Below are 11,506 nucleotides of genomic sequence, written 5' to 3'. Positions count from 1 at the left end.
ATGTTAGTTTCGAGTATACAGCAAAGTGATTCATTTATATACACTTACATATCTATTCTTTTTCAGATCCTTTTCCCTTATAGGTTATACAGAATATTGAATATCCTCCCCCACGATGTACAGTAGGTCCTTGTTGGTTCCCTATTTTATATATAGTAGTGTGTGTTAATCCCAAACTCCTTATTTATGCCTCCCTCACCATGTTTGTTTTCTAGGTCTGTGGGTCTGTTTTGCCTGTCTCTTTAGTACTGAGGTCTGGAAAAATGATACCTGTGTCAGGGATGGGCTACCTTGGGTCACAAGAAACAGAAGGATGACCTCACGGTTTCTACACCATCAGTGCTTGTTCAATAACTGAGTGCTCTGCTTGAAATTCAGCTGCCACCAGCTGTTCTGCTAACCATGGCACACTCATCTGCTACCAGCATCTTTTTCAGCTCTTCTGGCATTCCGTGGGGGGCATTTCCTTCCTTGTGCTTGTCTCATTTCCCCTTTAGATGCGTCCATGTGGCGAGTCATGAACTGTAATGGCCCTTGGTGAGTGGCTCTTGAGAAGCACTGCAAAGCTTGTTACGCAGGAGAGCTGGTCTCATGCGCCCGTTTCTACATGTTGGCCGTGTGTTTTTTTAATGGCAAGGACCTTGTCTAACGTAACTTCGTGGTACTTAACACGTGTCTGACTCTTTTGTGACCCTATGGACTGTAGCCCGCCAGGCTCCTCTGTCCATGGGATTTCCCAGACAAGAAAACTGGAGGAGGTTGCCACTTCCTCCTCCAGGGGATCTTCCATACTCAGGGATTAAACCCAAGTTTCCTGCATTGGCAGGCAGATTTTTTTTTTTTTTAACCACTGAGCCACCAGGGAAGCCCAAGAGAGTTCTCTCTGTACTTAAATAATATTAACCTCTTCTCTTTCAAGATAAATTCTACACTATTTTGTCCCCTTGAGCAAACTCCAGAAGATAATGAAGGCCAGAGAAGCCTGGTGTGCTGCAATCCATGGGGTCACAAAGAGCTGGGCACAGTGTAGCTACTGAACAACAACCTTCACATTGTTATTTTGTAAGAAATTGTGTAACAAATATGAGACATTGCCCAGGGTAAAGTTTCTACATTTTATTTCAAGCTCTCCTCTTGTATAACTTTTGCATAGGTAATCCCAAATCTGTTTTCCAAGTGCTCACTCCACTGGAAATTCTCCCAATATTTGCTTTGGTTTCCTCATGTTCTTTTTAACTTGTCCAGCCACATGACAGTTGTTTTTCTTCGAAGATTATGTTTAGGCCCGGCCTGAGTTAAGAACCTGGGTTTGCTTTCTCTTTTTCTGATATAATTTGCATTCCTAAGATTAAGCACATCATTACCAGATTGCCTTCATTAAACACACTCGCATATGTAAGAAGCCACATCCGTTCTTTCCTTAGTCTGAAGTTTTGTACTTTATCTGGCTTGCCAACTCCCCGAAAGATTAACTGCAGTCAGTTGGTTCGTTTTTCAGAGGGTTCCGTGGACTTGTTCTCCGTCATTATATTTCTTCCTCTTTTTCTTTCTCCTCCATCACATAGAGCACAAACACTCTCCAGTCCTTAAGAGGACTATGGACTCCTTGGGGAATATATCAAAGGCAAGAGAGCTACGGTCTTAATCGTCTGTCATGGCTTTCTAGCCCCTTTACCAGATGTTTCCAGAAAGATCTTTCTTTCTTTTTTGTCTGTGCTGGGTCTTTGCTGCCCTGTGCAGACTTCACTGCCCCTCAGCATGTGGGATCTTACTTCCCCCACCAGGGATAGAACCCACATCCCTGGCATGGGAAGGCAGAGTCTTACTCACTGGACCGTCAGGGAAATCTCTCTCTCTCTTTTTTAAAGGTGAAAATTACAAAACACATTTCAGTGTGTGTCTCTAAAAGATAAAAACATTTAATAAATATAACCACACCACCATTACCACATCAAAAAACTAACAATGATTTCATAATAGCAAATATCCAGGCAGTGTTCCTGATTTTCAATTGTTTCATAAGGTCAAATGTTTATTGATTTTTTAAAAAAATTACAAATAAATTCCATACATTGTGATTGGCTGATATGTCTAAGTCTCTTTCAGTGTACAGGTTTCCCCTCCATCTCTGTTCCTTGTCATTCACTAACGAAACTCAGCTGTTTGTCCAGTAGCATTCCCACCACTGAATTTTGCTGAACAAATCCTTGCAGTGCAATTTAACAGTCACAGGATTCTGGAATTTACTGGTAGGCATGCAGTTTCCCTGGTGGCTCAGACAGTTAAGTATCTGCCTGCCATGGAAGAGACCCGGGTTCAATCCCTGGGACAGGAAAACCCCCTGGAGAAGGGTCTGGCTACCCACTCAGTATTCTTGCCTGGAGAACCTCATAGACAGCCTGGCAGCTACAGTCCATAGGGTAGCAAAGAGTCGGACACGACTGAGCGGCTAACACTTTCACTTTCATGCAGAGTTCTAGAGAATAGCAAGGAGAGATAAGAAGGCCTTCCTAAACGAACAATGCAGAGAAATAGGGGAAAACAACAGAATGGGAAAGAGAGAGATCTCAAGAAAATTGGAGATATAAAGGGAATATTTTCATGCAAGGATAGGCACAATAAAAGACAGAAATGGTAAGGACCTAACAGAAGCAGAAGAGATTAAAAAGAGGTGGCAAGAATACACAGGAAAATTATACAAAAAAGGTCTTAATGACCCAGATTACCACGATGGTGTGGTCACTCTCCTAGAGTGAGACATCCTGCAGTATGAAATCAAGTGGGCCTTTGAAAGCATTATAACAAACAAAGCTAGTGGAGGTGATTGAATTCCAGCTGAGCTATTTAAAATCCTAAAAGATGAGGCTAGTAAAGTGCTGCGCTCAATATGTCAACAAATTTGGAAAATTCAGCAGTGGCCGTAGGACTGGAAAAGGTCAGTTTTCATTCCAATTCCAAAGAAAGGCAATGCCAAAGAATGTTCAAACTACTATACAACTGCACTCATTTCACATGCTAGCAAGGTAATGCTCAAAATCCCTCAAGCTATGCTTCACCAATAAATGAACCAAGAACCTTCAGATGTACAAGCTGGATTTAGAAAACAAAGAGGAACCAGAGATAAAATTGCCAACATTCATTGGATCATAGAAAAGGCAAGGAAATCCAGAAAAATATCTATATGGTTCAACTCTCACATCCGTCCATGACTGCTGGAAAAACCATAGCTTTGGCTATATGGACCTTTGATTGCAAAGTAATGTCTCTGCTTTTTAATATGCTGTCTAGGTTTGTCATAGCTTTGACATCCTTTGCACCATAAAGAAGGCTGAGTGCCAAAGAGTTGATGCTTTTGAATCGTGGTGCTGGAGAAGACTCTTGAGAGACCCTTGGACAGTAAGGAGATCAAACCAGTCAATCCCAAAGGAAATCAACCCTGAATATTCACTGGAAGGACTGATGCTGAAGTTGAAGCTCCAATACTTTGGCCACCTGTTGCAAACAGCTGACTCATTGGAAAAGACCCTGATGCTGAGAAAGATTGAAGGCAAAAGGAGGGGGGCGGGCATCAGAGGATGAGATGGTTAGATAGCATCACTGACTCAATGGACATGAATCTGAACAAACTCTGGGAGATAGAGAAGGACAGGTGAGTCTGGCATGCTGTATTCCATGTGGTCAAAAACAGTTGGACACAACTTAGCGACTGAACAACAGCAACAAATGTTTGATTCTTTTACACTTCAAGTCATCAAGTAACTTGAATATATTAAGATAAATCCCATATGCTCTTTTCCTCCAAGATACATTTCAGATAGTTTCCTAGATAACCTTTCCATTCAATCAGTTCCCTGTCTTAAATTTCCCATTGTCATATTTGTTACTTTTTAAATTTTAAAAAAATTGTTTAATTTACAATGTTGTGCTGGTTTCTTCCATACAACAAGGAGAACTCAGCGATAAATAAATATATACATATGTGTGTGTGTTCAGTCGTGTCTGACTCTTTGCAATCCCATGGACTATAGCCTGTCAGGCTCCTCTGTCCATGGAATTTTCCAGGCAAGAATATTGGAGTGGGTTGCCATTTCCTTCTCCAGGGGATCTTCTCTACCCAGGGATTGAACCCGTCTCCTGCATTGGCAGGAGATACTTTACCACTGAGCCACCTGGGAAACCCCTTAGCTTCATACAGGTAATGTATATTTATTGAAAATTTTCTTTACCAACAATGGTGAAATCAAGACCCAAACTACAAAACATGATGGCAATTGATGCTTATAAAAAATAATGTGAAGGGTTATGTTTCACAGATTTGTGCAAACTTCTTTCAAATCTCAGTCTGTCCTTTTATCAAAGAGGAGATCACAGCATCTGTTATTCCTTGTGATTTAATAGTTAAAAAAAAAATGCATTCCATTGACAAAAAAGAAAAGCTTTGCTTCCAAACAGCACTAGTCTTTAAAGTGAATTTTCCCCAACATAAATATAGAAAATAGCCTGTATGGAGCACATTCGGCTTGGTCAGAACTCCTTCCCCCCCCCAACATTTAGATGTCGCCTGATGCAAGCGCAGCCTGGGAGGTCTGAATATATACATATGCCCCCTCCCTCTTGATCCTCCCTCTCCCTCTCTCCATCCCACCCATCTAGGTCCTCACAGAGTTCCAGGCTGGGCTCCTTGTGTTATATAGCCGCTTCCCAGTCGCTACCTATTTTAGGGTTAATTTTTTATGGAGGCACAGAACAAAATGATTTTGAAAAAAGAAAGAAAACCCGATTAAAAAAAAAAACTTGGCCGAATTTATTTCCTCTAAATGTCCATTAGAGGGCGACATTTGCTTTGCTATTATATTTCCCCTAATAAGATTTAAATCGCATCAAATTTCTTTTCACACTTTTAAACAAATTGAATATCCTTACCTACTTTGACTTCCTATCTCTATTATAGAAGATGTAGTCACATCTTGTGTCCTCTTGATTTGGTCCCTGCGGACTCAGCATCGGTTCATTAGTATCAATACTTCCAGCCTTGACGCCATTCCCAGTTGTAACCACCAGGCGGCGGTATTGCATAAAGAAAGATGAGCTGGAAGGCAAAATTAAGTCAAAACTGCCAAAGCAAAAGGAGTTTCACCGGGAAAGGGCAATTAATTTAAGAAGCAGAGAGAGAAACCAGACATTTCTAGTTCGTATGCAACTCACGGCCCAAGGTCAAAACCCTGTGAGATATAGTACAAAGCAGCTATTCAAGAGCGCAGGGGGAGGCTGACCTGGGGGAAATGCTTGCACAATCTCCTCCTTGCTTTTGTGGCTCCACAGGAGGAGGCGTGTCCACGTTCGTGCACGTGTCTGTGAATAGTTACAGGACAGTGGCGGGCCAGGGTGGGACCGGGCATGGATCTGCTGGATACCGCCTCTGGACAAGTGCATAAGACAGGTTTACAAAGGTGCTGCTTGGAGGTCAGCTCTCATTTTACCCCGGAAGGAAAGCGAGTCCTGAGCCGAGCAGAGAGCTCGCCTGAGGGCACACCGTTAGGAAGAGGTGCGTTCAGCCAGGTGTTCCAAGCCCAGGCCACAACTAGGGACGTTTTTCATTTTCGCACACCCATTACGCACGTGTGTAATACACTCCCCTCCCCCCCCCCACAGCACACACACTCGACACGAAGCACAAGAAGGACCCAACACAGCAAGCGGCGTCGTACAGTTTAACAGGAAAGTCACGACTCTTGCAAATCTGATCAGTTACGGCCTTCTCCCAGGAGTAGCACTCAGACTACTGCGTGTGTAATATTTCATGTGGCGTGGAGAGGTGAGGGCGGAATCGCAGCCCTCTGGAGGCTGTCCATTTATCAGGTGCCAGATTAAGAAGAATTTCTATTCTGATTGGAGCCTAGAAAGCAATGTAAAGAAAACCAGACGGATTTGGAAAGAGAAGCAAACAGGGGCAAACTCCTCGCTCCAAATACAACTGGAGTTTCGTCTCGGGAAAGGGGGAGGGGCTTGGCAGAAAGTCTTGAGAGAGGTGGGGCGTCTGACTTGGGTCCCCTCCCCCAGGCCTCGGTCCCCTCCCCTAGTCCCAACCCTTTTGCTCCCCTACCCTTACTCGACTCGCTGGCTTTTGGTGTTCGGCACCAAAAGGGTTTGAAAAGGAGCTGCGGACGCCCAAAGCCTGGACGGCGGGAAGGTGGCAACACACAGTGGCTTTTCCTTTACCTCTTTCTTTAATTCGTCAGCTCCCGAGCCTAACGTTTCGATCCCCCCTTTCCCAGCCGCCAGGTCGCTCACTCGCCATCTCCTTCCCCCTCCTCCACCGAGCCCTCGGCGGCTCCTCCAGACCCTCGGCCTCCAGCCCCGCCTCTGCCCGCGCTGGGTTTCACCGGCGGCGGAGTGAAATCAGCAAAGTGACCGCCCCTCTGGGAGATCATTGGTGCAGCCCCTGCCCGTCGCGGCCGATGATTGGTGGGCCGCCCGGGTTATTTGCATGCCGGCGGCAGCCCAGTACCCAGCTGTGCGGGCGGCTGGCTCCGCGCAGAAGTTTGCAGAGAGCTTTCTCGCTGGTCGGTCCTGGACTCGCGCAACCCCGGGAGCCGCCTCCTTCGATCGCCGCCGCCCTGTTCTCTCGGGATCCCTTCTCTGCGGAGGATAGACGCTCTGCTTCAGGGAAGTTGAGGTGGACCAGGGGGATTGCGGAGGAGGAGCAGCGGAGGATCGTTCCAGTGACAGCTCGGAGTCGGGACGCCGGGAGCGTGGGGCTCTGGCCGCCGCGAATCTCGCCCACCTTCCTGCGGCCGCCGGGTAGGCGGGCGGGCGATGCGGCCGCCGAGCCCCGCGGTGCCGAGAGAAAGGAGGGCGCCCCGGAGAGCCTAGAGCCTGTTTCTGCCCACTTGGGGAAGGGCTCATGGAGTTGTGAGCGCCCCTCCCTCGGCGAGGCCGCCCCGGGCAGGCTCCCCATGGCCGGGACGTACAGCTCCACTTTGAAGACGCTGGAGGACTTGACCTTGGACTCCGGGTATGGGGCCGGGGACTCGTGCCGCTCGCTCAGCCTCTCGTCCTCCAAGTCCAACTCGCAGGCGCTCAACTCTTCGGCGCAGCAACACCGCGGGGCGGCCTGGTGGTGCTACTCCGGCTCCATGAACAGCCGCCACAACAGCTGGGACACGGTGAACACGGTGCTGCCCGAGGACCCCGAAGTGGCCGACCTCTTCTCGCGCTGCCCGCGCCTGCCCGAACTGGAGGAGTTCCCCTGGACCGAGGGAGACGTGGCCCGGGTCCTTCGCAAAGGTGCCGGCGGCCGGCGGCAGCCCCTGTTCTCCGCCGAGGCGGTCAGGCGCCTGGCGGGGCTGCTCCGCCGGGCGCTCATCCGGGTGGCCCGCGAGGCGCAGCGCCTGAGCGTGCTGCACGCCAAGTGCACCCGCTTCGAGGTGCAAAGCGCCGTGCGCCTAGTGCACAGCTGGGCACTGGCCGAGAGCTGCGCGCTGGCCGCGGTCAAGGCCCTGTCCCTATACAGCATGAGCGCGGGCGACGGGCTGCGCCGGGGCAAGTCTGCGCGCTGCGGCCTCACCTTCTCAGTGGGCCGCTTCTTTCGCTGGATGGTGGACACCCGCATCTCCGTGCGAATCCACGAGTACGCGGCCATCTCACTCACCGCCTGCATGGAGAATCTGGTGGAAGAGATCCGGGCCAGGGTGCTCGCCAGCCAGAGCCCCGACGGTGGAGGGGCCGGAGGCGGGGAGGTGTCCGCTGAGGCCCTGGAGATGGTCATCAACAATGACGCCGAGCTCTGGGGCGTCCTGCAGCCCTATGAGCATCTCATCTGCGGCAAGAACGCCAACGGTAAGCGCGTGGGCTCTGGGCCCGTGGACCGGGTTGGAGGGAAGTCCAACCTGGGCTACGCAGGGGGTGAATTTCCTAGGACCAAGGAGAGTCAAGACCTGAGAGAAAGCGTTTGGCCTTTGGGTAGTGGAGTTCATTAAAGAGTCTTTCCCGAGGTTGTTCTTTCGGCAACTGACTTTCGGAGGGGAAAGCAGTGGTTGATCTGCTTCCGGTTGTGCGTCGTGTTGTCGCCGTTGGGGGCCATTCACTGATTGAACCTCTTGATGAAGCCATCCCTGAACCTCTCTCTCGGACTGCCTTGCGGCCCTCTCCCTTGCTTGATGGGTCTGTAGTTGGCCTCTTTCCCCGACCACTGGGTAGATCAACTATGGTTCGGTCCTAGTTCTATCGAGTTCAGTAGCAGCAGCCAGAGGGTCTGGGCTGCAAAGTCTTGGCTAAGTGGGATGGAAGGAGGGGAAGTGGATGCCTGGGACCTGGCCTGCCACCTTGAGCTTTGCTGGGTTGAAGGATGCCTTTCAGGGCCCTCTGGGAAAGGTGGACTGGCAGTGGTGGGTTCTTGACTCTGAGCCCGGGATAATGGAACATGGTGACTTCTGAATCCCCTTCCCAGAAAGGGGATCACATGCCAGTTCCCAGACCTGACTTTCCAAGCTGTCACCAACCAAGTGAGCAATTAATTAAAACCCTATGTTGTATTAAGTGCATGACCTTCTAGACTTTGCTGAAAGAAAGGATGACCCCATAGTCATCAACCAAGCTGGGGGGAAGAGGGGTGGGGGATGGGCAGACAGCATGGTGTCAAGTGCCAGAAGGAAACCATCTGGGTAGTTGCGTTTCTCTGAAAGAGGACATAGCTTCAGTGCAAAGAGTGGTAGGGAAGCACTTGACCTTTTCACTGGAAAGGTTATGGTGTGACCTGGGTTCAACAGTAAACCTGCCTACCAGACTCCAACTTCAGGAGTCAGCAAACCATCAGTTCTCTAGAATGCTACTTTGGCTAAACATCCTTACAGTCTGATCGGAGGGCCATTGTAGAGGCTGCATTCAATGGCAAATAAGTAGTACAGAGGAAGAGGCCAGGTGGGTATGGAAAAGGCATAAAGGGAGTCGTATTTAAGTGTGTTTTACATAATCATAATAGCTAAAATCTTAAATTAGCACCTAACAGAGTGTCAGTCACTGTTTCTATAAACTTCAGTAATCCCAGCCACCCTATTAGGTAGGTACCTATAGTATTATCCCCATTAGATAGATGGGGAAACTGAGGTACCCAGCAGTCAAGTAATTAACCCAAGCTTACACGGATATTAAGTGACAAGAATTTGAACCCAGGCAGGCTCCAGAGTTCAAGCTTTTAGCCCCTAGAGGAGAGGAAGCAGCTTTGTTTTCATTGATCCAATTTCCAAGGGGAGCAGTTGACATGTAAAGACTTCATTTTGAAGACAGTCTGTCTCTACCAGCATGGCTGACTTGGACTTTCTTGGGTTTTGTTTTTAATTCTGGCACAACTGGAAGGAGATGCCAGGAATGGCAAGAAGAGCATTTGCCTTTTAGTTTTCCTCCTCTTAGGTCAGAGTTGAGGTCAGTCCAGAATCTCAGCTGATGATGTCACAGCTGATAATTGTGCTTTGCCCTGCAGGTTTGTGGCATCAGCACGGGGAACACAGGCTCCAGGAGAGGAAGTGGAGGGCAGGGGGATTTCCATACGGTTGTCAGAGCCCGGGGGAAGCAGTCTGAACTTTTGGCTGAGGGGAGGCCCAGTCTGAACTCAAAGAAGGAGGACTCCTAGGAGAAAAAAACAAGGCCCTAAGGTGGATAATAGGTGACAAACAAATAAAACATCCCCTTCACACAGAACTGGTGCCCCTCAGGCTGAGAGACTTCTCGGTTTTTCTAACTGTAAATTGAAGCTGTTAAGAGCAGCTGCCTCCTCGGGGCCCTCTGAAAATTCAGAATGTGAGAAGTGGCTGGAACACAGGTGTCTTCTGTGAACGGGCTTATGTCTTATCTAGGGTCATCACTCCTTGGGATTTTCTTTACAGGCTGGGGTTTTGACCCCGTGATTTGACCTCTTCCCCTCCATCCCGCACCCCAAACAATCCTCCTTAAGCCATGTAGTTGAGACAGCAAGGCTCTTGGGTGACAGACAACACGTCTCCAGGATGCCCAGAGCACGCGTGTCCCTCTGCTCACTTCTCAGTCCCCAGGGCGCTCTCCAGCGAGACAGGTGAGCATCGCTTCCCCTGAGTAATATGGGTGCTCATTTTTTATACATGAAAACCCGAGGGTGGCCCCAGGAAACGATAACCAGGCTCATTTATTAAGTCCCTTTAGACAAAGTGAAATGAATGTCTAGTAGAGAGGCTATGAATTACTAATGCCTGAGAGCTGACTTCAGAGGGAAGCACAAACTGCTTAGGAAAGAAGTGGAGCGATCCTAAACCTTCGTTGTACCGAAATAAGCCAAGGCCAGCAAGGTTACCGTCTACACAGCTGAAGTCTAAGTGGCAAATGGCCGCACACGGGAGAGTTGCTGGCTCACAGTCTCGTCCTGCTGGTCTTCCCTTCGAATTATATATTTATTGTTGTTATGCCTGCTAATTATACAGCAAGGGCACACGCATCTGAGTCAGCTATATAGGGCTCTTAAACTTTTAATGTCTTCCAGCCGGGAATTCAAGAACCCTAATCCATCTAGTCCAGTCCATTACTCAGAGTACTGGGCAGATATGGTTTTGCTCAACCCAGGATGGATGATAAAAGTTCTATGGTGTTTATAAAACATGATCTCAGCTTCATAGAGCAACAGGAGTTATGTATCGCTTGCTCATTTAGTATCGATGTGTCTGTTCCCAGGGCAGTGTCATTCAGTGATGCTATCTTCGTGGCTTCCTTAACAGAGGTAGAGAAACCGCTTTAACAGGGTGGTATTTATAAACAGGGAGCTGGCAGAAAATAGGAGCTTCTCTCATCCACACCTCCCTTCTTCCCTCCCTCGCTCATTGTTGTATGTCAGTTTGATGCTGAGCATCGCTTGGGGTTTCTCCCTGGCCATTTTTCTTACTAAATGTTCACGAATGTCCATGGCCTTGGAGATAATTTCCTTCCATTCGGAGATGCTGGTTAAATGATAGGGTTTTGATGAAAATATTCCTACTCCAAAACAGTAACCAGGATGTACATGAAAGGTGCTCCATCATAATGGTAAGGAGCGAAAACTTTGGAATTGCAGTAAGGATTTGAAGCTCACCTCTGCTATTTCTATGAGTGACCTGGGCCATATTTCTTAACCATTCTAAGCCTCAATTTTGTTATCTGTAAAATGGGAGATAATAACAGCACTTAACTCCTTAGGTTGGTGTGAGGACTGGATGATATCATAGATTTAAAGATTGAATCACATAGTAAATGCTTAATAAATAGTTGCAGTTCATTCAACAAATATTTATTGACCACTGACCCTGTCTGCACCACTATTAAAAGTATGAGGATTAATTGGGGGAGGGGGAGGGTCCTCTCATGAAGCAGACTAATGGAGGAGACAAGGAAAAAGTGAACAAATAGGGATTTACTTTTAGCAGTTAAAGTAATGGGATCGCATGACTAGGACTAATTTAAATGATGGCCAAGGAAGGCCTTTCTGAAATTTCATTAGGAATAGATAATA

General features: G+C 48.0%; 1 protein-coding gene across 1 annotated transcript in view; it reads left to right on the top strand.

Moving 5' to 3' along the window:
* The first annotated feature begins 6,956 nt into the window (after positions 1–6,956).
* The window catches only part of ABTB2 (ankyrin repeat and BTB domain containing 2), a 184,126-nt gene continuing 179,576 nt past the window's right edge, over positions 6,957–11,506 (top strand). The window contains exon 1 of the mRNA XM_068988624.1: positions 6,957–7,839. Coding sequence (XP_068844725.1) covers positions 6,957–7,839 — 883 coding nt within the window. The remainder of the gene's footprint in view (positions 7,840–11,506) is intronic.

Source organism: Capricornis sumatraensis, chromosome 16 (genome assembly GCF_032405125.1).
Source record: "Capricornis sumatraensis isolate serow.1 chromosome 16, serow.2, whole genome shotgun sequence".
In the NCBI taxonomy this organism is placed as follows: domain Eukaryota; kingdom Metazoa; phylum Chordata; class Mammalia; order Artiodactyla; family Bovidae; genus Capricornis; species Capricornis sumatraensis.
Note: the sequence above shows the minus strand (reverse complement) of the source record. Positions and strands in the feature narration are given on the sequence as shown.